Source organism: Linepithema humile, chromosome 5 (genome assembly GCF_040581485.1).
Source record: "Linepithema humile isolate Giens D197 chromosome 5, Lhum_UNIL_v1.0, whole genome shotgun sequence".
In the NCBI taxonomy this organism is placed as follows: domain Eukaryota; kingdom Metazoa; phylum Arthropoda; class Insecta; order Hymenoptera; family Formicidae; genus Linepithema; species Linepithema humile.
The window spans coordinates 10219465-10244660 of NC_090132.1; the positions used below are offsets into that span (position 1 = coordinate 10219465).

Consider the following 25196-nt stretch of genomic DNA (forward strand, 5'->3'; position numbering starts at 1 on the left):
CATAGATGTTGAATTAAAATTATTCTAAAGAATAATCTATCTTTAAATGATTAAAATTGTGAATGACATGAAAATCTATCTGTGTATCATTCAAAGCGTTGTTCATGTATTGTATCTGAAATTAAAGCCTATTATATTGGCACAAAGTGATCATTCTCGTCGTTATAGTGAAATTTGTAGTTCTTGGAAATATCACGATTAAATTGGTATCGCAAGTTCAATCCTTAAATTAGGGTAATACAGGATAAATCCAACAGATTTGTGATGATATATAACGGAAACTTCTGCAATGTGCTCATTACGATGGTATCGTTTATTAGAGGTTAATCCCTACAAAGTCACGTTTGATTGTTCTGCGAATTGAAAAGCTGATGGCAAATATCGAGCCGATGTATTTTCGATCAATACATGTAAAAAAAAATTCTATGAAACTGTTTTATATTTTTGCAAATATTTACATTTTTGTTTCATTAAAGAAATCAATAGTGAAAGTGATACGCCGTCGCGTAATTAAATCAAGTTTATTCTTATTGAATTTCTGAAATTTGTATTTTAGAATCATAAGTATAAAAATATAGCATACAAGTGGCAGCAACAATTACTGCTAAAAAACTTTTCAAAAATTATAATGCGTAAAGTGCATCACTGGGTAAAATTAAGAAAAGAAAACAAAGCTTAAAATTGCATAATTCCTATTCTATATAAAAATAAAATTTTCGGATAAATATATCAATGTACGTTTTATTAATAAAGGGCAATATTCTTTATTTACTTCACTCATTGTTAAAATTGTGAACTATTGCATATTTGTATATTTAAATTATCGCTTACAATACAAAGAATTTCGACGGCAGTATATTTATATATCATTTTACATGTCCTCAGTATCACTGTCCGAATCCTCTTGCATCGCCTGCCGTGCCTTTGTCTCGGCTTCAGTTTTAAGATCAGCTGGTACGCGTTCATGCCTTCCATTGGTATGCGCACCAATCCAACTCATTTCTAATTCAAACTGTTTATCCTTCAGTTCGTCATGAACGAGATAGATAATACGAGCGGCTTCCTTCACTAGATCCTTACATGTCATCTCTGGTAATTTTAATTTTTCTATTTCCGTTTTTGCTGATTGTTTTGCTTTACCTACAAAACAGTATATAAGTAAAATATATGCAAAACTTCTTTCTTATATTCCAATGTTTTTATTACTTTTATGATACTTACCTACTGCACAGCCGTAATAACCGTACGATACTCCTGATGGGTCGATCATATACAATGCTGGACCGCTTGTTTCATAAGCACCAAGTAGGACAGAGCAACCATATGGACGTACAGCAGAGTACAAAGTATAGGCATGCATGTACATGGAGACTCTTTCGTTTAAGTACTTGAGCGGAATACCGACTCCGTACTGTGCCTTATAACTTGCAGCTTCTGACCTTGCGGTCTCTGCAATTTGTCTCGCATCTGATATTATACCAGAGACTGCCATGCCAACATGCTGATCTATGTTGAATATCCGTTTATTCGCACCTGCTTCATAGAGTTTTGATGTTACTATCTTTTCAACGGCAAATACTATGCCATCCTTTCCTCGTAAGCCAATAACAGTCCTATAAGATACAATGACGTATAAATAAAATACAAGTATATGTATTTTTTCATTAATATTTCAATTAGATATTTTATTAGGAGAATTAATTTACATTGCACAACATTAATTGTCATCAGCGAATACTTTTGTAGTCGAGTTTATGAGAGAAACTGATATTTTTGTAAAAGATAAAATTAACGCAATACTCACCCTCCATTTTCCACGGCTTTTTGAGCGTATTCTACTTGAAATACGCGTCCGTCTGGCGAAAATTGCGATGCAGACAGGTCATACTGAAGAAAAGTTGAGGTTAGATATCAATATTAGCTGTATTAACGTTACGTTTTTAACTGTATTTGTGTAATACATGGCATACTCACTCCTGTGCCTATGGAACTCATTTCTCAGAGTTATGCAAAGATCGGCAGTAGTAATAATTAAAATACGAAAAATTGTTTATCGTCTACCACTACGTGAATAGGCGAAAATCAAACGACTCAGCGATAGTCAGCACGATTGTCAGGTTAGGTTTTACGACGACGCGCGTGCAATGTCGCCTAGCGGCAGAAATCGACATAATATATGTATGTGTATGTGTGCGTGTGTGATGTAGTATACAAGGTGTTCTCTCTGCGCCTTATATTAAGGTTAGATTTATTTAATATAATGTAGCTAATTTAAATTCAAGTACACCTTAAATTAATTCTTTGCAAAAGTTAACTCAACCGCAAAAATCAATAGCAAGATACCGAAAAGATATAAGAGAAAGTTATTAATTCAAATAGAAATATATTTTGCATTTAAAAACAATTGCAGGTATATAATTTTTTCCTAATTAAAATTAGTTTAAATTTTGCGTTTTATCTGTATCCATTTTTAATGTTAAATCTAATTTTAATCCTAAATCTAATTTAGATTGATTTTGTTTGAAGATATAGAACAAAATTCCCTTGTGCATTTTGGTAATTTCGTTTGAAATAGAGAATTGTCATATAATCCCGAGAGGAACTTCTCTATAATAATGTTTGGAAATTCAATCAAATCAACAGATTGCATGCTTAATGCATACACAATAGTCATATCAGAACATACGAGTACATATATCATTCGTAGTACGTATTGGTTCTGTTCAATATCAGTCACACTACCAACTTCTTATATAATTATAAATTAAGATTTTTTAATACATTATTCTTCTAGCACATATAATAAAATAATTTCATAATTTTTCAAATACAATCTTATATTTTTTATAAGAACAAGATTATTAAAAACTGCATTCTTAATTTTATTAAAAATTATTTTCTTTTCTCATTAATTTCAAAATTAAAAACTGCATCTTTAGTAATTTATTTTCCTATTTTTTCATTAATTATGATACTGTAATTTCTATTTTTGCAAAATATGTTAGTTGCAGAGTCAATACATTTATGAAATATATTAAGTTATTCTGTTATTGAATAATTTGATTACAATTATGGCAATAAAAATAAAATGTTTGTTGAAATTAATAAATCTAAAATTTTATTCGTAAAACATGATTCAAGCTTGATTTTAGCTTGATATAAGAAAGAAATATAGAATATTTGATAAATACGGCATTGATGTTTACATGTTATCTTTTTCGATTTGCAAGAAATTATTTATGTTTTCTTTTTTGCAGCTGTACTCCGGTGGACATTGCTCGATGCTGCCATACTCGATCGCTTTCCGAAATTCAGCAATCATCTTCTCATAGTTGTATTCTATTGGTAAGTGCCTATGAGAATATAAATTTTATATGACGATTTTTGCTATTTGATTTTGTCTGTGTTGAATATTATTTCTTATCTAATCTTTTATGGACATTTCCAAAATAATGTCTAGTTCAAAACATGTCGCCAATTTTTTATTCGTGTCAATTTAATTTTAATGAACAACGCTTTAGCTTTATATTAAATTATTAAAAAAAGAATTAATTATATTTGGTTAATGGAAATAATTATGAGGAAAAAAGAATTTAAGTCATTCTGACATCAAATAACTGCCAATCTGAGAAATTTTCGGCATTTATCGATATTAATATTTTTGCATTTTTTTGTGGAAAATGCGCGTTTTGTTTATTTCTTTTTATATGCTTTGTATACGTACTGCGGGATTAATTTCATCGTTTGCAAGAGCATTTCCGCCGCGCCGAGATATTCTCTGGCAATGCGTGGCTCTTCGCAAGCTGCTCTGTATAAACAAGTATCACCGATCAGATATCCGAGAGCTAACGCAAGCTCACCTTCTGACACAATATTTTCTGAAATTAGTAGAGCAACAGTTAGAATTAAATTATATCGCTGCATTTGTGTATATTCAATGAACTTTCATTAACAGTTGATAAAATTACCATCCTCTAATTCGCGTCCTTTGTAACCCTGCTGATGTCCTATATAGCCGGCGCCGAACACAACTGCTTTGAGCACCAAAAGAAGTAACAGATTCGAGAGATTTAAATTGAGAACCTGTGTAATTATATAATTAGTATATATTTGTGACGCCAGTTCAATCTTCTAATTTTTGACATTAAAATTCTTACAATGTAGCTTTAATTTGAGACAAATAATCTTCAAGTAAAATTCACTCTAGAACACTTAAAATAATTTTGAGATTTTAGTTTGCAATTAATTATGTTGAATATCGATTATTATTGAAGCAAATTCTTTATCCTTTAATTTTTATTAATGAAAAAATTACCTGACTACTGGTCGTCGATCTTTGCATAAGCTCTTTTGCGATCTCAGCCAACATAGATCCAGCATACTTTTTATCGTTGGTTCCTCTGTAAGAATCTCGATTGTCGGCAGTACGAGCGTACACGCCGCACATTACCAGTGCAACGATCACAAACACTTTCGCATTAATAATCATCTTTCTCGATGATACGCGCGCGCAAACAACAAGAGCGGTCTTCGATGAAGATCGTTAAATCTCACTGATCCCTTAAATTGTAAATATCATTTTTTTTATTATAAAAATACGACAGAATTTCTATGATTTCTTCGTCAAAGTTTCAAGTTTGTTGTATCTCGTAGAAATCTCGCAAAAATACTTAGTATGTCAAGTTGACGCGCTGACAAAACATTATTGGAATGTTTAGAGTCAAAGAGTAACGCTGCAACGATGTAACAGCGTACTTTTATATTGGTCGCGTGCGTCGCTCTTCCGACAAAGCGTGAAGCCGCCTGTTTTATCCGTGCCCATCTAAGCTCGAAGCTGGTAACCGTCAGCTTCTGATTTTCTCCATTGTGACGGCAAACCATGCAATTGTTAATGACACCCATTAGTCGCTCTCCAATTCTTCTCCGCCGTACGCCCTCCGCGCGCTTTTCTTGCCGCTTGACGGAAATAAGCGGTGAAAGCACGTCACTCGCGAACTTTTACTTGGTTCATCCGAATAAAATGTGGTGATGAAGTTAAACGGTTCATTCACGTGAACTCGCTCGAGCATTCCATTTGTTGAAGTTTTTTTATTGCTCTCACAACATATCACTCTTATATCACTCACTATAAACACTATCGACACACTATTTTTATTTGATGCTTTTTGTTTAGAGAAAAATACAGAGTGCACTGTTGCAAAAGTATTTTTTTTGCCTCGCTGAAAACAAAATATTGTTAACACGATAATAAATATTTACAAAAACGAAAAAAATGTTGCACGTAAATTCTAGTGAATCTTTTTCATCCGTAAAATTTCAGTTCAGAGATAAAACAAGCGAACTTACGCAAGCAATAAAACGATCGGCTTTAGATCTTGCGCATCGAAATCGCGAATTATCGATCAAGTATCAGCGGCATTAACTTCTACATTATATTTTAATATTTTCTTGGAACGCGTGAGCGATTGCATAGTTAAAACCGCTATTTTGCAGATGGTGGAATAGTTTATGAACTTATAACGTGAATTGCACTGTAATAACCAGTCTATAGGCTCTTTCATAAAATATGTATTGATGAGCTAAACTTGCGTGACCAATTCGTTCAGGAGAGATCGAGCTGCTCAAATATGCACCGAGTAGATCGGGCAAAATAATAAGCCGTCGAAAAAAAACGAAGAAGATGCATTTTCTGAGTTTCCACTGCATACTTGATGTGAGATCCGACTCCTGCAAAACCTCATTAATAGTTGCTGCTGCCCCTGCTATTTTCGTTTCGTCACGTTCCGTCCCCTCATCTTCTTTTCCATAACATTTCTTATTCATCGCGATCGTCTGCGCACGTGCAAAGTTGTAGAATTTACATATTCTACTTTGAAAGAACTTTTTTGATGTATAATAATATGCTATGACGCATAATTATTTCGATCGAGGAATTTATGTTCAAGAAGCATGAAAATTTAACTTAACTCGCGGAACACAAAATATAAATTATGTATAATTAAATAAGTAGATAATATTAGCGATATGCATGTAATAGTTATTCATATTTCAATCCTTTCGCCTGTGGCTTTTTACAAGCGAATTGAAAGTTAAAAGAATAAAGAAGAAAATCGATATTTTAGTTTATACATATTGCATATGCAATTAGTGACTGTTATTTTATTATTTGATAGATAGAAAGTATCTTCGAATATTAAATTAACAAAATAAGTTTTGCACTAATGATATCCGTCACATACATGGCTATCAATACTTGATCAATACTTTATTACTTATTAATACTTGATCGATTATTGATCAGACTTTAGAACAATATTAAATAATATTTTAAAAACGTAAATATTAGTTTGAAACATTTTATATAGTAATCTTAAATTTATGTTTTAACATTTTTATATATTTTCTACAACTGACAATAAGATTTTGTTAGAAAATTTTCAGTAGCTTTTTAAAATTTTTATTAATAATTTTTTTTGGAAGAACTCTCCTGGTAGAAAGAACTATTTGGTATAAGAGAATTTCTAAATTGCATTATCTATATATTATAGTTAATAGTTTATTTATTGAACATTAGTTTGTTAGAGCATTTCAAATATCTCGAAAATATACTTTGTCTCTATCATGGTCGATATAGTTTCATTAAACAATCAATGTGAATACTTATCTTAATTATTTAGTTTTCGAAAGCTTTTCCTTTCAACGCGTAGATGCACGACATATAACCCATAGATCTCTTCAGAACCTGAAATCGATGTGCAAAATCGATTCTTTATCCTTTGAATTAAATTCTTTTAAATTAACATTATTTTCAAACAATATGAGAACTTCTTAGAAGTCAATAAAATTTGTCGGAAAAATGACTCATATTTTTATTAAAATATCGAATAAAATTCATATATTTTCCGATACGCAATTTACAGATATGCAAATATGTATTGATACACGGAAAAAATTTTATATTAAAAATTGCTATGTACGGCATTAACCGCGGACCGAAAATGTTTACTATGTTTCACATGTGAAAAACATAGTAAAAATTTTTATAATTCCTTCATGGTTTGCGGCTACTACCGTATATAGTAATTTTTTATATAAAATTTTCTCCGTGTATATAACGAAAAAGTATACAAAATTAAAACAATGTAAAGAAGAATAACAATTATTGATCTTGATTATCGATCATTTTCGATTAGTTTCATACCTCGCTATAAAGCTCTCGGTTAAAAGAACAGAACCGGCCGGCGGTGATGTGTAATGGTGATCGAGCTCGACACATGATGATTACGAGCGATTTTGCTTCGCGCGCTGACAAATTGTACCAACTGCATTCATATGCCGCGTCTGCTATTTTTGTGCTCTGGAATGTCAAATTCAAATAATTTCAAAGAAAACACGACTTGTAGAATTGTAGCTAATAACAAAAAGAGAAATCAGTGATTACGTCGATTATGAAACCAATCATAATTCTACATAAATTGCAAAATATGACATGTTCTGCAAAACTAATGTGTTTCTTTGTTATTAGTCGATACAAAATATTAGCATTTTGTGTATGCAGAATTTTTATTTTCCAATTTATTTTGCGCACATAAATTTTATTAACATAACAAAAGAAATGTTTATGAAATCTTAGAATAATATTTAATAATATTCTTATAAAATTATTGATACAAATAATTACTCAAGCGAAAAATTATGCAACTTATAATATTTTTTATTTTTTGCAATGTGTATATTTATGCAAATCTATGTTTATGATTTGCTCGGTTGTCTCGTCTATATACTTTTCTAGATGATTTATATGTGCGCTTAGAAGGATTGTTCAGTTAATTAGTATGTAAAAGAAGTGGCAAAAATGCTGCCGGGGAAATAGGTATCTCGGTTTCGCTTGTTAACAACTATAGCGTCATGCAGATTGCCTTAATACGAAAGCGTGTACTACAGTTAATGACTGCATTATTCTGAAGTCATTATCGTGACGAAGCAATTTTCCTTTCTAAGATAGCATTTAGTGTCAGAGAACTTTAGCATCTCACACAACATTAAGCTTACAACATATTTTTATGTATGTTAAAATAATATTATTTATTACAACAAAAAATTAATTATATTTATTCGACGATTTTATCTCATCTTTGAATCTGAGAGAGATATATATAGATAAACAATACAAATATCTCAATAGATAGTTTTAGTGAAATAGAATATCGATAAAGCATCGGGATTTATACATCAATAAATCAATTGCGAATTATCGATAGTCATCGTATTACCTCGACAAGCAGTGTTTCGCCGATGTAACAGTACAGATACAACTGCAGTAATATATAAACCACGAAAATCATCAGAAAGGTGAATTGAAAGACGAAGAGTTCATTTGCTTCGTCTATCACTGACTATAAAACAACGATAGGTTTTCTTTTCTGTATTCTAATTCGGATTATATCGCTCCTCTCTTTGTGGCTCACCATGAACGCTTGCAAACACTGGAAACAGAGTTGCATGGAGCATCCGAGCATCTGCATCAGGAGCATCATGTTGAAAGAGTCTTCAATCGTTTCTGCAAATCTTAGGGAAAATGCCGCTGTAAAGACGAACGTTCCTTGATAAAAGTTTTAACTTTAAATCAAACTTGCTGTTATCGTATCGACAACTTCGGTCACTTCCGTTACATAAGAAGATATAAAAATTCATTTTACGCGTCATGCTTTGAAAACAATCTTAAAAACAAAGTCTCGGGACAAAGAAGGCAAAAATCTTGACGTAACTCGATTTCATTATCGCTGTTACGACACGTTCGAGCAGACTCGAGTGTGACATCAGAGAAACGGAATATCAAATGTCGAGCACTCACGCGATAATTTTCCACTTTGCGCTCTTGCGCCACGCTTGGCTTAGCCGGTCTCACCTGTTGAGATGTATGTGCTTCCTCACGATATTTCCCAACTTCTTTTGAAACTCCGCTCTCGTGCAAGCGTGTAGATTCGTTAGTTCGTGGCGTAAATTCGAGAGCTGGCCGCATGTGTGAAGCACCAGAGTGGCGATGAAAGTGTCCACCGCCGCGTAACTGGTTGCCACGTACGTGATGGCCACGTATTGTCCCAGAAAAGTCAACTCGTACAGCGGGCTCTCGGTCGCGTTGTAAGGGAAGTACGCGCGCAAGAGCATCTGACGACAACCGGTCTGTTGGATCTCGATGCATCGAAACGTGACGTAGGCTATCACTACGCCGTAAGCCATCAAGGTGCTTGTTATCGATAGATTCCTGGAGATCTTCGTTATATGCAACATCGTCCTGCGATCTCGCTTATCCACGGCCGCGCTCCAATCCCTCGCCATATACGACATAAGTGTCTTCATGGCTTTCATAGAACGTGAGAAAAATTTAAAACGTCGGTTTTTACGCCTCATAATACCGATTCTATTACTGTTATTTGTGAAATGAATGACTATTTCGAAATGTACAAGTTTTTCAAATTTAAAGACACTGATCTGACTTGTCAGAATTTATTGGAGAACTCTGTTTTTAGATTGCAGATACTAATGCGTATCGCAAATGAAAAGAAAATTATTTATCGTATAAAAATTGATATATTTACATGCACCGTTAGACCAAAACGCGATGGTTTTCAACATCGAAATCGTAATTGTTACGTTTCCCATTGACAAATTTTCTACCACCAAGTCAAAGTCTCCCCAAATGAACAACAAATTGGCCGATTGTGGCAAACACCCGAAGCAGAGCATTAAAACGGTGATCATCGCTCTGTAATTCGTTATTTGATTGAGACTTCTATTCTCTGGCCAAATCCCCATAAATATCATAGTATAACGATTCCATCCGTACGCATACTTCAAATCTGCCTTTTTAGACAAAGATAAAATATTAGCGTGAAGAAATTTCTTTTGCGCACTCCACTGACATAAAATGCTTCCTCGATCATATTCTAATGATATATAGTAAAAAAAATTATATTGATAAACCGAGAGTGAAATAATAGGTATTAAATAATATAAAATTAACGAATAAAAACAAAAAGTTATATAGATGTTGATTATGTATATTCCTAAAAAAATTCTTAATAATCTGAAAAAAATATTAAAGCGGTCACTACTATTTTTACGGATCTTGCGAAATGTTTGAACATTATGTATTTTATAATAAAATTATCGCATATTAAGCATTTAGATTAGTAAGGAACCTAGACAAAATTAAAACCGACCTCGATCGACATCCATTGAAGCTTTCGCGACAACGACCTTAGAGTAACTGAAAGGAGACATCCCGAAGCGCAAAGAAGTCTTAACGACGCATGCTCTTCAAGAATATTGTATGTGTACGAGAGACGTATACATATGCAATAATACTTTATATCTTGTTATCAAACTAGAGATTCTAAGCATATTTAATATTGATAACGTCATCATCATAACATTTTGAATTCTCGTAATGTAACCCTTTTGACATCAGAAATTTCTTATTCTAAATATTTCGCACAAATTGAAATAATAATGATTTTAGTAAAGTAAGCAATAATAAATATCTATATATATATATATATATATAAATAAATATAATAATTTATCTATTTATACATACATACATATAATTATATATATTTTTATTATATTTAAACAATTAACTTGAAAAAATTATTTTACATCCTGAGAAAGCATTTATACTGCTTAGAATTTTTGAATTACATACAACATATTTATATTTTTTATTAGTCCAAGAAAAGTAATAATTACAAATTTAAATAAAATAATGTACATTTTTTGCTTCTTGTTGCAAATAAACTTTCGCTTATAATCCAAAGGTTCCCTCTATCGAAGGAGTTTGCAAGCGAATAGCAATGATACATGTGCAGTGAGACAGTGATACTCTTATGGTATATACATGGTATACACTGTATATACGTATATTTTTCAACTATCGATTGATGTTAAAAATAATGTTACATATATTTTTAACATTACATTATTAGTATTGTATTAATTGCTGCAAATTTAAGAAACATAAATTAAGGTGGCGTATTTGGAGATCGTAAAGAAAATATTTTTTTATGTATTAAAATACTTTTTTGAAACATTTGGAACGCATCTTATGAGATAGTCGCGAAATTTATGAGTGCGTGAAATGTCGCGGTAATTAATTTTATTAATTAAAATATTAGGTGATGCGCTACTGTTTGGTAATGATCACTGAATCTTAATTAGAGCATTTTATAATTAACTCTACAATTATTTTACAATTTGTCTGCTTCTTATTAACATTTTAAGATTATTTGCCGACTTTTTGCAATATACGAACGACGACGTTGCATATTAAAAATAAAAGCTAAAATTTTATTAATAGTGTCGTAAATTAAATATTCATATTTTATAATTAAAACTAAAAGCATGATGTAATTAATGGAAAATCTCCTCTGTGATAAACAATGTCACGCTTTTCAATTAGCAAAATTTCATTAAACTTCTTCTCGCACTTTTAATTTAGTTAAAAATTATTTAATTGTCAATTATCTAGTTTTTTGAAAATATTTTTAATTATATTAAAAATTGGCAAGGTAAATTTTACAAATTATGCCTGAAACAAGACAATGGATGGGTAATAATACAAACTTTTTTAAGCGGTTTACTTAGTGTCACCGTTTTCGATCAAAAGGATTGCTCATTGCGCATGCTCGTCTATAAAAGCACCAATAGTTTGCTCATGAAAAAGTTTTGATCGTTCATCCAAACTGACAGAATAAGTTAGAAGTAGTTAGTAACAATCTGCCAGTTGTACATATCCAATTTTAGCGTGAAGAGTATTTACGGTATTATTACGTACGAAATGATATAATCCCTATAATCGAGAAAATCTCCAACACGATTTAATAGTTATCGCAAATTCATGATAAAGTGGTTTATTATTATTCAACAATAATAATTATCTGTTGTCATAATTATAATACATTTTAACTTCCGCCATTCTTACTCTTTGCGATCGGTTACGGTAAGCATTACCGAGAGATAACCGAGCGAACTTCTCACGATCTGAAATAAAATAAAATTTGACGACCAAATTCACGATATAAAATATACTTACGTAATATGTGACTGTGATATTTGACTGCAATATTCGAAGACAGATAAAAGTCAAATTAAAAAAATTTACATTAAATCGTTAGTTGTACCTTACTGAACATTTGCAAAGAAAATGTGCTGAATTTTCCAGCGGTCAGGCAAAGAGGCACTGTTGATCTGTGCATGATAAATAGAAGGTTTCTCGCTTCTTTTCCTGGTACATTAAACCAGTTTGAGTCATATGCGGAAAATCCCATCTCGGTACTCTGAAATAATATTACTCGATAAAAATAATGCAATATGATGCGCTACGGATATTGGCACAATAATTTTATGATTCTTTAAGTTACGAATATATTTTCTTGTTAATTTATCAATCAAGAAAAATATAAGATATTAAAAATTACTAAAGAAAAAAACGGTAAATTATATTAATATTATACGCTATTAAAATGTACAATATGTTTTACCTGCACGAGTAGCATTTCGCCTACGTAACAATAAATGTACAGATGCACTAAGATGAAGCATACGAAAGTAGCTAAAAAAATTAATTGAAAAGTCGGTGATTCGTTTTCATCTTTGTTTATTAGTATCTGAAATATTTTTGATTTTTATTACAGAAATTCTTATAAAAATTGATTGAAAAGATGTTATGAGAGAAATGCAACATTTAGGAGAAAAGTGTTTTTCAGTATATTATGGAGTATAAATGGAAAATGTATGAAATGAAAATATTGCGGCAATGATAATTAAAATGTTGCGGAACACTTACCCTAAAAACTTGGAAACCTTGAAAGCACAATTGAATGGTGCACGAAAGTATCTGTATTAAGAGTACCATATTGAAAGAATTCTCAATCGTTTTCGCAAACCTTCAAACATCGACATTTTTAAGGTTCGATTTTGGATTTTAACATCAAAATTGATAAAAGTTGTAAAAATGGATATACATACGAAGAATTTTTGCAATTTACGTCCATATAAATAAACTTTTGTTAATAACGATAAAATTTTACTGAGTTGAGTGAAAAATTTTACACATTTTATATATTTTTTTACCTTATAAACGTATAAGAAGAAAGGAAAAATAGGTTCTAAAAATTTATTAACGATTTAAAATAATTAAATTTTGAACAAACTTGTTTCATATAAAAGAATTTTGTTCTTCGGCGTGAAATAGAGAAATGTACCTCAATGATCACGTTTGTGTCCACGTTAATCACAGATTACGAACCAGTTCAGATGCTCGTGTCTCTTCACGATGCACGTCAGCTCATTATTGAACTCCTGGATCGTTTTTATTCCACCCGGATCGTTGATAAGATTCTTGAACCTTCGGCGCAAGTTTTGGTATTGACCGCAAGCGTGAAGCACAAGCATGGAGATGAAACTGTCGCTACCGGTGTAAGAAACCGTCGCGCTGTAAGCCGACATTATCTGACATACGCAAATCAATTCGAAGATCGGACTTCGGGTAGCGTCGAAGGGGAAATAAGCCGTATAAATCAAGGGACGAGCTGTATCGTTCCGTTGAATCCTCACGATTAACGAGATCCTGAGGACGATGTAAATGGTCACCATGGTCTGGGTGAGTATCGTGCACCAGATAGATATCTTCCTGACGAGCTTCGCATTCTCTAGCATTGCCGTTCTCTCCTCCGATGTTTTCAACGCATGCCAATCCTGGTAGAAGAAGTCGACCAACAGCTTCAAAGCTTCGGACAAATAATTTTATTTTAGATTTTTGAAATTAAATCATGAAAGAAATTCGTACCTTTTCTATAATGCCAGATGGTGAATGCTTTCATGAATGAATTTGCGACCGGAATGTTGGCCGTTGCCAGGTTTTCGGTCATCATATCCACGTTGCCCCAAATGAATATGAGATTCACTGATTGTGGTACGCACATGAAACCCAGCATGAAGAAACTAGCTATCAGAAAACGACATCGGGACAGCCCACGGCTTGGTTTGAAATTTTGTGCAGGCTCGGGCCAGATTCCGATGAGACCCAAATTGAATCGATTCCATCCGATCGCGAAATTCAAGTCTATATAAATTGAATTTAATGAAAAATTAACAAGGAAAGAAATTATTTTGATAAACAAATGGCGATATTAATCTATAAAATAATTTAACATGTATAATTTATTGCAATTTGCTAACCAAATTAATTTCCAATATGTTTTATAAATAATATGGTTTTTGCTTCAAAATTTTCTTTATGCTTGTGATTTTATTTGTTTACAAAAAAGATATGAGAAATTTACAAGCATCTCAAAATGGACTTTTGCAAAAAGAGGTGCAAACTTAAGCCACTAATATTCTAAATCTTGCATTGCCTGCAACAATACAAACGTTAAAAAGAAAAAAAATATATTTATTATTAAACACATCTAAAATTCAGTTTAATTATCCATAAATTTTGTTTAATTTATTTACTTTTATAAAAAATCTGAGAAGTCAATATCATTCTCCATTTAAAACTAAAATTCTCAATATTTTCAACATGTTATATTTGCCCGCGCACATGTACATATATGTATATACTTTCCAATTTTCTTAACACTATACGAACAATTCGCAACACACATGTTATATAAACTGTTTGATAAACTATTAATTTAATAAACTTTTTGGCTGTATTGGACTGACGTTTTAGATACGTCAAATGTTTGTAGATGCTAATTTTGTTATCTATTAATGTTTGCACAAGTGTATGAGCGTTTCTATCACACATACCTCGATCAGCATCCATCGATACTTGATGGATGTCGACGGCGCAACGACTGACGTATTATGTATATGTATTTGTTGTCGACTTTTTTCATCCCTTCCCTCAGGATCACGCATGCTCAAGTAGAAAGTGTAGTTACCCTGCGTAAAGTTAAGTCAGAGAAAGCTGCTATTTCACATTGAACTCTTCGCGGCATTTCTCAATCGATCCGTGAAAAATGTATTGTTCATAATACATATGCAAATTATAACTTTGGTGAAACCGCCGTCAACTGCTGAATTACTATCGTGTTTGATGAATGAAAATCATTATTTAGTCGCTTGTTAACAAGGTATTTATTACAGTAATATAGAAAAAGAAATAAGTGATTAATATTAATTTTAAAAATATTTAATTTATTATTTGCTTAACTTTTTATATTATTATTAAACAAAAACAAGTAAATAGTTTATTTTTCTGCATAGAAATGTGAAAAATTATATTACAGCCAGTGATTATAAATCTTTTTACTCAATTATTTGAAAATCAATGGTAGTCAATTATAAGCAAAAGTATTTAGACCAAACTCGATACAATAAATTAAAGCCGAATATATGCCGCCGAAAAATTGATAATGAGTAAAGTAGATGATTTCATAGTTTAAACTTTTTTGAAAGTTGTAGAGATAGACGAACGTTGTAGGGATAAATCAAACTTCGCTGAGGCAGATGAATATTTCGATAAAATTTTAGAAGATTTGAACATATGTAAAACGTGGTTGTTAGATGTCAAGCACACGTAAAATCTGAAAGATAAGCTTCTATCACGCTTTGTTCATTTTGTATTTCGCTTCCACTCCTTCTTTGTAGTTATCCAATCGTTCATGACTGATATTTCCAGCATTCGAAGTGCTTTCAAATTAAACATGATATATTAGTACACATATAATAAGTTTTTAAAGCAAGCAATTTTTATATAAAAATATTATTGAACAATCTTGCACACAGAAACTCAATCTTAAATAAGCCATTGTAGATGTCTTTATATTATTTAAAAATTGACATATTTAATATCTTTATTATTACAAAATAATAACTTACTTTCACCGTAATACCATGTTATGACAAACTTGCACAGTCCCATCAGACTAAAATTCGCAGAAGCGACGTGTTCCACCATAAGAGACATTACTCCAAGCACGAATTATGTTTGTAATTTGCGGCATAATCACGTAAAAGCTCAAAACAAAAGCCACAATTATAAATCTTATTCTCGGCCGATGAAAATCACTCAAAGGAATATGTAGACGCCTAATAGCCGCAAACATTGGCGACTGAAGGCAAACGCATAATTCGAATCTAAAAAACAAAAATTTTAGAAAAAATATTATTAAGAGCTAGAATTTTTTTACAATATTTGTATTATTAACTTGACGAAAAATGTTTTAGTTTTTTTCACTTTTCTGGGAATTAAAGTTTTCCAGAACTCTATATTACAGAAAGAACAAAAGACAATTCGTTTGCAAACACAATTGTTTCCATCTATACCGAACTATATCCAACGTTACCTCTCCAAAAGTTTGTTACTTTTTGTCACTTTTTACGTTGAAAGTACGAACATTTTTTTTACGGGCATGTTTTTTTGCTATAGTTCAAACTTTTATCCAACTCGTACAAACTTTCGTGAAACATAAAGTTCTATAGAGCATCTATAGACTGCTTGCGGTACAATGAAATAAATTCGAAACAAATTAATGAGAGAAATTCCTTCTCGATCTAATAAATAATTGCCAATACAATTGTCAATACAAATAATGATTCAGCAATAATTAATTTTGTTTGAAGTTTTACAGTATTTAAACTGGAATAAAGTTTTTGATTAATAATTTCACTCATATAATCGAACAAATTTGATTTTGATATTTTTTTATATCATAAATTTTTTACAAAATATAATTACAATAGATCCTCGATTTTACGGACCCCGATTTATCAAATTTCGAAAAATCCGAGAACAAAATCCGAGAACTTTAAGAATATTTAAAACTTGGACAAGCCGTTAAAATTTGAATGGCCCGTCAATAATTCGTAAGGTAATCGATAGACTATGTACATTGGTTAAGGTGGAGGGCCTGTGCACTTCAGTATTACTACATTAGCCGTGTTTGCAGCCCAACACAACACCAATTGATATATTTTAGCCGTAACACGGTAACATGATAGTTGCCTCACAGACAATATTAAATTTCGGGATTATATTAAATTTCGGAAAATCTAGATAATTGGATTTTTCAGATCACTGTTCCTCCTTATTAGTTCTCTCTATTAAAATCGAAGGTCTATTAAATATTTTTATTAAAATATCATGAAGCAAAATTTTTAATAGTTTTCCAAAACATATTCTATTTTTGTTGGCATTCATCGAATTTCACATAGCGAAAATTATCGTTTGACTGAATCGTATCTTGGCGATTACATCAATTCGTCTTGATTTGCGCTTGCTCAGTATACAAAGGATTTAGTCGTTACCATCCGTGACTATTCCTCTAAATCCGTTGAATCAACAATCGATAGCAAATCGATACTAAACATCGTACGTATATAATCATCTTACGCTGAATTGAATACGAAGTGAATACAACAGCTGCTTTTCGGCCATAAACAAACCTCTTGCTCGATGAGAATATTCGATTAGCAGCGATTTATCCTCAGTTTTTAACAGTTTCTGGTAATCTGCAAAGAGATGGCAATGAAACAAAACGAAATTATATTCGAGATTGTAGATATATCGTGGAAAAAATTTATTTACTTACGGACATGATATCGTACGTCTACATAAAGATAAAAATAATTACATTTTCAAAGCTAGTGATTTTAGTGTGGATCTATGAAGTTAGCACGACATTCTATTAATAAAAAAATCAATTACAGTTCCAGTAGTACTTTTCTTAATTCTACAGTTTCTTATGAAAATAAAAAAAGTTTCGTAATTTTTATACCAAAAATGAAAAAATGTCGTGCTAAATTCGCGAAGTTAACACGACACCTTCCCCCCTAAAGTATAAGACGACGATAAATATTACCATTTTTGGCAACAGTTCCCATGAGTACTATTCGAGTTCTACCATTGTGTGTAATTTGAAAACAAAATTCCAACAATTACTAGTTTTTTCCACACTTTGAGTATTAAACACAGACACTTGAAGAAAAAGTGTCGTGCTGAAAATGCACGGCAGTTCTAGTGACAGTTCTCGCTAGTTCTAGCAGAGTTCTATGCTCTGTAATCATTTTTAAACAGAATTCCGGCGGCTGCATATTTTAAAACAATTTTTTAATCTCTGTAACCAGCGCGACACTTGAAGAAAAAGTGTCGTGCTGAAAATGCACGGCAGTTCTAGTGACAGTTCTCGCTAGTTCTAGCAGAGTTCTATGCTCTACAATCATTTTTAATCAGAATTCCGGCAGCTGCATATTTTTAAACAATTTTTTAATCTCTGTAGCCTGCTATCATACAAACTATCGTTAGAACTGCAATATAGGTTCAGCACGACGCTTTTTCTCCAAGTGTCGTGCTACATAGATTAAAAAATTGTTTAAAAATATTCCGACAACCGCCGGAACTCTGTTTAAAAATGATTGTAAAGCATAGAACTCTGCTAGAACTAGCGAGAAGTGTCGCTAGAACTGCGGTAAAGGTTCAGCACAACACTTTTTCTCCAAGTGTCGTGCTGTGTTTAATACTTGAAGTATGTAAAAAATTGGTAATTGTTGGAATTTTGTTTTCAAATTACACACAATGGTAGAACTCGAGTAGTACTGACGGAAACTGTTGCCAAAAATGGTAATATTTATCGTCGTCTTGTACTTTAGAAGGGGACGTGCTAGATTCGCGAAGTTAGCACATTTTTTTATTTTTGGTTTTTTGGTATAAAAATTACAAAAGTTTTTTTTAATTTTTATAAGGAACTGTAGAACTATGAAAAATGCTACAGAAACTGTAATTGTTTTTTTTTATATTAATAGAATGTCGTGCTAACTTCACAGATCCTTTTAGTGTTGTATCAGGAAAACTCACGTGTAATATTTTTTATCCCTTTTTGATTTCCCACGTCGAATTACAATAAATTATATTTTGTTGCATGTGGAGCATGTTACTCGAAAAGAACGTGAAGATTATACAGATAAATAATATAAAATAATATGAAAACTGAATACATCAAGGAGGGATTAGGAAACAACACGGACGGAAAGTTAAAACATATGCAACTTTCATTCTCTCTGCAAAATACGATACTGAATTATTTAAATTACAAATATAAGTACGTAAATAAAATTATCATTGCGTCACTATATATAAAAGAAAACATTGCTCATTTTTATCTGTTAACACAGGTAGAACAGTAGTATATCCTGGGTGTGCTCAACTAGCAACCCGAAATAAAATTCCTTAGTTCTATAATTTTTATCCTTTTCGAAGTGATTTAATATCTAGACCATTGCGTCAGACTGGATTCTGTAAGTGCAAATGTCATGCGATTAATACAGAATAATAGTATAAATTATTAAAAAGTCGGAAATTTACTTCAACAAATCATCTCGATACACTGTACTTACTATATTATTAATCAGATGTTTGTTTGTGTGGATTAAGAATTTTTTAATATTTCAACAGCGTTGAAAAAAAGTTACACAAGTTAATTAAAAAATCTGCATTTCTATATTAAATAATATCAACAATAGAAACTAAAAATTGCACTTTTATTCATTAGATTCATTAGTTGAGCAGTTTGTCTTTTATTTTAAAAATTTCATTAAGATTTTGAATTAATTTATCTACAATTTATCTTGTGCCATTTTCGTCCTATTAAAGAATCTTACAAACACCTCTTTTAGGAAACAAATTATTTCTGCAAAAAAGATTGAAGCACAATGATTGACGAGATAATTTTCTTTAATTTGTACTCGTTACTTTTTCAAAAATCTTTTCATGACTTTTCACTTTCATGATCAAACAGAAATTAATAAATAGTTTGCTTTGCTACGTAGAAATATATTTGTGTAGTAAAAATTATATTAAACAAACAGCACATATGTAAAACTTGGTTATATAATTATCCGAAAATGCATAGTAATCAATTATGCAAAATCCTGTACTATTTTTAAGATTATTTCCTTTCTATTATCCGTCTTTTATTGTAAGCAATGCAGATAAATATCCCATCGATGTCTTTAGTGTCTGAAAAAGTAAAAATTAGAAATAAAATTTAGTTTTTCATACGAGCACATTTGCACACAATCAAAATTAAATAAATTGATAATCATTACAACATAATAGTTAAAACATATAATTTTTTATATAGGTATCTTACATTTCCAAACAACTCCATTGAAAAAATTCCGAAACTTTCAGCTGTTAATTTAAGTGGAATCCTAGATCGATATACGATAATCATTAAATCCCTTGCGTCCTTCGATGGCAAATCGTACCACTTGCATTGATATACGCCGTACGCCATATAGGTGCTCTACAAAAAACATTTTTGTTTTGCATTTTTCTCATTCATGTACATAAATATTTTACCTCCGTTATAAGTTTTTCAGAAGCATAACAATAAAAGTAGAAGTGTGTCAACACAAGGCAGGCGTAAAAAAAGAGAAAAACTAGTTTGAGAATAGGTGTGTCTGAGGCATGGTCTGTTATCATCTAAAAGTAATGTTTTTTAATTAATTCAAGTATTTCCGTTCCATACATTAGTAAATTTTATCATAAAATTTTAGTGTAACGCACTAAATATTATAATGAAAAAATATTGTTACTAATTCTAAGATAGTGGGTTAATCAGAAAGTTCCTTCACATTTTCACAATAGATTTTTATTGTTATATTCGATGGAATTTTCTGATCAGTCCAATACATTCAATTTTTCCATTATAAAATAAGAACAAACAAGTTATTTTACTGCAACACTTACCGTGTATATCTGAAAAGTTTGAGAACACAGCTGAAAGGCAGCGGCTAGCATTTGTAGAAATAACACTCTGCTATAGCAGTCGTTAATTGTCTTCGCATTTCTTAAAAATTTATATATTATTTATTTGTTACACATTATCTATTTTATCAAAATTTTAATCTTCAAAAAATTACTGAATTTAGAAGCATAATTTTCAATATTTAGAATTAATCATTTTTATATTTTTTGTGTCATTTATATTTTAAACTAATAAGTTCAATTTTTATGCCGCCTAAAAATATAATCTTTCTCTTTTATATTAAGAAAAATTTTAGCTTAAATATTATTGTACATGTTTGTTCTCATAAATATGAAACAGATACTGAAATTTTTTGAAAATATTTCTAACAATTTGTTTTAGCTACTTAAATATATACACATACGTACCTGATGAGATGTTCGTGTCGTAAAACAATTGCAATTAGACCTTCTTTAAATTTCAAAGTGGACATGGTTCTATTGACTAATTTGTCAACTGTGTTATTAAGCGCTACCCGTAGATTTATCAGTTGTGCGCACACGTGTAGCAAGAACATCGAAACGAAGCTGTCGATAGTACAGTTAGTTAAAGCAACTAATAGGCCACCACAAAGTTGAATGAGAAAGGTAATTTCGTAGTTCGGACTCTTCTGGCTGTTGTAAGGATAATTGAACTGATAGACGAGAACCCGTTGAGATTGATGCATGCTCCGTCGAAACTTTATATAACAGATCCATAGATGAAACATACATGCGCATGTTATGGATATATAACATCTCAAAGATAAACTTCTTCCGCGTCTCGCAATCTTTAACATTGTATTTCGTTCCCAGTCGCTTTTCGTAGTTAGCCAATCATTCATGACCGATGTCATCAGCGTTCGAAGTGCTTCCAAATTGAACGTAATGTTATTAAAACAAATATTTAGAAAAGAAATTATCTTCATATCAAAATATTAGTGAATAATATTGTACACATACAGTTTCAGACACTCAATAGTCTTAACATTCATTTTATGTGCAGTAAATATATATATATATATATATATATATATATATATATATATATATATATTTAAATACATAAATATATTCCATATGTTTTTTATTCTAAATGGCAACTTACTTTCACCATGATAAAAAGTAGTGACCAATTTTATTAATGACATTAAGCCGTAATTCAGACCAGGAAGGGTTTCTATCATGCGATTCATATTACCCCAATTACGAATCATATTTCTCCCTTGTGGTAATATCACGTAAAAGGTCAAGCAACACGCCACGATCACAAATCTTATATTTAGTCGACGTAAATCAGCAGAGCTTTGTGGATCGGGCCACACGCCTATTAGCCATAAACATCTGCGACTCAGAGCAAACGCGTAATTCAAATCTAAGAAAGCCATATTTAAAAAAACATTGTTAAAAGCAAGATTTTTAAAACAATTTCTATTATTAATTTAATTAAAATGTCACTATTTTAATTATTTTTTATTTTTTTGGGAGTTAAAGAATTGAACTTTCAGTTTACATCAGAAGAAGACAAAGAACGATTTATGCACTAATGTAATTGTCTTTTTACCAAACAATATTTAACTTTGCGATTCAAGAACATTATTATTTGTTTTTACTTTAAACATTGAAAACGAATTTTTTTGCTACACAGTTGCAATTTTTGTGCAAACTTTCATCGAATATAAAGTTCTATGATACGTCTAAAATTTGCTTGCAGCAAGGTATGATTTTTTCGAACTTTGGCAATAAATTATTGAAAGCATTTTTTTATTTAATAAACAATTTTCTGTTATGCAATCGTTATTGTGTAATACGTCACTTTTTTTTGATAATTAAGATATTACATTAATATATTACTGAATAAATGAATAACATTTTACGTATGATGGACAATGCACAGGTATTTTATAAAATTTTTTTAACGTTACTAAAATACGTAAAGTGAAACATAATATAAAACAGCGCAATTACTGTATAATTAGTAAAATAATGAAGTCACAATTTAATTCTTTATGTAAAGAATGACGTGCCCCGTAAAGCAAATTATTTCGTAATTGAAAAATCTTTTATTATTCTATTTTCTTGCTATCTTGCAATTAATAATTTAGTTGTAATTAATTATTATTTGACTGATGTATCACAATATTCAAATTGCAACGAAAACTTTTAATTAATGCACTTATGTAATCGAAAACTTGATTTTAACGTTTTTTGTATATCATAGATATTTCACACAATCTAATTATTAGAATACCACGGTGCAGATTTTTTTGACAATTTTCCGATATGTGTTCTACCTTTGTTAACATTCATTGAAGTTCCCGGAGCGAAAATTATTGCTTGACTGAATCGTCTCTTCACGAGTATAGCAATCCGTCGTGATTTGCGCTTGCTCCGTACACGAAGGGTTTTGCCGTTCTACCATCTGTCAGTACTTTTCTGAACTTTTTTGGTCAAGAATCGATAGTTATGTGACTAAACACGTAATTGTCTTAGGCTAAACTGAATACGAAGTGAATACAACAGCTGCTTTTTTAGAGCAAGTTACTTGCTTGAAGAGAATATTCAATTTACAGTGCCTAACCTTAGTTTCTAGCTGTTGCGAAAAATCTGCGAACAGATATCATTGAAACAAAACAGAATTTTGTGCGAAGACAATAGGTGTGTTGTACAAAATTTTATTTATATGAACGCGGTATTGTACGTTCACAGAGACACAAAAGTCTTTATATTCTCAGAACTAATGTGTTAGATATAGCTTCGATTTTATATTAGCAAAACTCATATGTATAATATTTTAATATCTTTTTTATCTCCAGATTTAAGAAACACGATCGTGTCTTGCGCCAAGTTTACGCGGTACCAAGTTTTTTTGCGGTAAATATATTTTTAGGAACACATGAATCTAAAAAAAATATGAAATATGACTTTTTAAAATAAAATTCAGTCATTTTTAAGCTGTTAAATCTTGATGAAAATTATCACAAATAAAGAATTTTCAATTAAACATTAGAGACAGTTTCGGCTACCATCAATTCGAAAAGTCTACATAAATAAATCGCAAGGAGTACATAAATAAATTATATGCAAGTCTTGATATAAACTTCAAATGCAAATTCACGTGTACAGACCTAGTTGAATTTGCGTTTGTGGTTGAATTTTACATGGAGACTTGCATATAACTTATTTCTGTAGTTCCCGCGATTTATTTATGTAGACTTTGCGAACTGTACACATGATGACCGAAACTGTCTGCACTATAATATGTTTAATTAAAATTTTCGAGCATTGAAACCCGGCTATGGCTCTTTTTGCTTTTTACATTATTGACCATTTGACAAATTTCAAGTTTCTAAATACATTGTTAATTTTTCATTTAAGGTGATTTTGGATGGAATTATATAATTATAATGTTCAAAAAATGTTTCTTATTTTTTTTTGGATTAGTGTTAATAAAATATATATTAAGACAAAATACTTTTACATGTAATTCCTAATGCGTTTCTCTACAGGAAACAATTTTACCATAAATGATTCGTGTTTAAATATTTTTTTATTTACTGCATTAATAACAACAACATTGTTTATTTACTGCATTAATAACAACAACATTGTTTTGTATATGTACAACGATTCTTAAACAATATTAAAATTTGCACCGCATTTTCTGGTATTACGTGAAATATTTCACGTCGTTAATTCAAGTCTCTTTGCGGTGTTTAGTATTGTTTTTTGTACAACCGTCATGCACGCTATCGCCCGCATATTCTATATTTTTGTCAGGTACATTTTCAAAGCTAATATGATATGATTTTAATGTTATATCAGGAAAACTCACGTATAATATTGTCATCTTTCTTATTTTCAGCGTCGAATTACAATATATTATATTTTGCATGTGGAGCAAGTTATTCGAAAAAAATGTGAAGATTATGCAGGTAAATAATATAAAATAATATGAAAACTGAATACATCAAGGAGGTATTAGAAAACAAGATGGAAACAATACAGACGGAAAGTTAAAACAACTTTCATCTAATGCCAAACTTATATTCTTTCTGCAAAATACGATACTCAATCGTTCAAAGTACAAAAATATAAGTACGTATTAAATAAAATTATCATTGCATCACCACATATAAAAAAAAAACATTGCTAATATTTATCTGTTAACGCAGCTAAAACAGTAGTATATTTTGGATGTGTACAACTAGCAACCGAAATAAAATTTCATAGTTCTATAGTTTTTATCCTTTTCGAAGTGATTTAACATCTGAACCATTGCATCAAACTGGATTCTATAAGTGCGTGCAAACGTCATTAATTTAACTACAGTGCCATTTTCGAGTTAAAGAATGTTACGGACATCTCTTTTAGGAGGCAAATTATTTCCGCAAAAAAG

The 25196-nt window shown here is 31.0% G+C and overlaps 5 protein-coding genes across 5 annotated transcripts in view; 1 reads left to right on the top strand and 4 right to left on the bottom strand.

Moving 5' to 3' along the window:
• LOC105673042 (uncharacterized) overlaps positions 1-25196 on the top strand; it is a 143909-nt gene that overhangs the window by 38473 nt on the left and 80240 nt on the right. Inside the window, exon 2 of the mRNA XM_067354772.1 lies at positions 3258-3345. The gene's annotated coding sequence lies outside the window, so the exon portion shown is untranslated. The remainder of the gene's footprint in view (positions 1-3257; positions 3346-25196) is intronic.
• Prosalpha7 (proteasome alpha7 subunit) lies at positions 722-2137 on the bottom strand. Its single transcript, XM_012368358.2, has 4 exons — positions 1975-2137; positions 1805-1887; positions 1222-1613; positions 722-1140 (listed from the first exon to the last, which is right to left on the bottom strand). The coding sequence occupies exons 1-4, from the start codon at positions 1993-1995 to the stop codon at positions 872-874; spliced, it is 765 nt and encodes a 254-aa protein (XP_012223781.1). The 5' UTR covers positions 1996-2137; the 3' UTR covers positions 722-871.
• Positions 3084-5191, bottom strand: LOC105673031 (uncharacterized). Its single transcript, XM_012368360.2, has 4 exons — positions 4316-5191; positions 3969-4083; positions 3725-3878; positions 3084-3353 (listed from the first exon to the last, which is right to left on the bottom strand). Exons 1-4 carry the CDS (start codon positions 4487-4489, stop codon positions 3203-3205), a joined length of 594 nt encoding a protein of 197 aa, XP_012223783.1. The 5' UTR covers positions 4490-5191; the 3' UTR covers positions 3084-3202.
• LOC105673026 (uncharacterized) lies at positions 6233-15243 on the bottom strand. Its single transcript, XM_067355505.1, has 12 exons — positions 14818-15243; positions 13850-14125; positions 13310-13790; positions 12848-12947; positions 12543-12668; positions 12183-12338; positions 9600-9864; positions 8909-9362; positions 8469-8568; positions 8274-8396; positions 7202-7357; positions 6233-6742 (listed from the first exon to the last, which is right to left on the bottom strand). Exons 1-12 carry the CDS (start codon positions 14831-14833, stop codon positions 6674-6676), a joined length of 2322 nt encoding a protein of 773 aa, XP_067211606.1. The 5' UTR covers positions 14834-15243; the 3' UTR covers positions 6233-6673.
• LOC105673027 (odorant receptor 4-like) lies at positions 19844-24939 on the bottom strand. The gene is made up of 7 exons (XM_012368357.2): positions 23092-24939; positions 21906-22172; positions 21188-21668; positions 20762-20861; positions 20372-20494; positions 20160-20315; positions 19844-20026 (listed from the first exon to the last, which is right to left on the bottom strand). The coding sequence occupies exons 1-7, from the start codon at positions 23105-23107 to the stop codon at positions 19970-19972; spliced, it is 1200 nt and encodes a 399-aa protein (XP_012223780.2). The 5' UTR covers positions 23108-24939; the 3' UTR covers positions 19844-19969.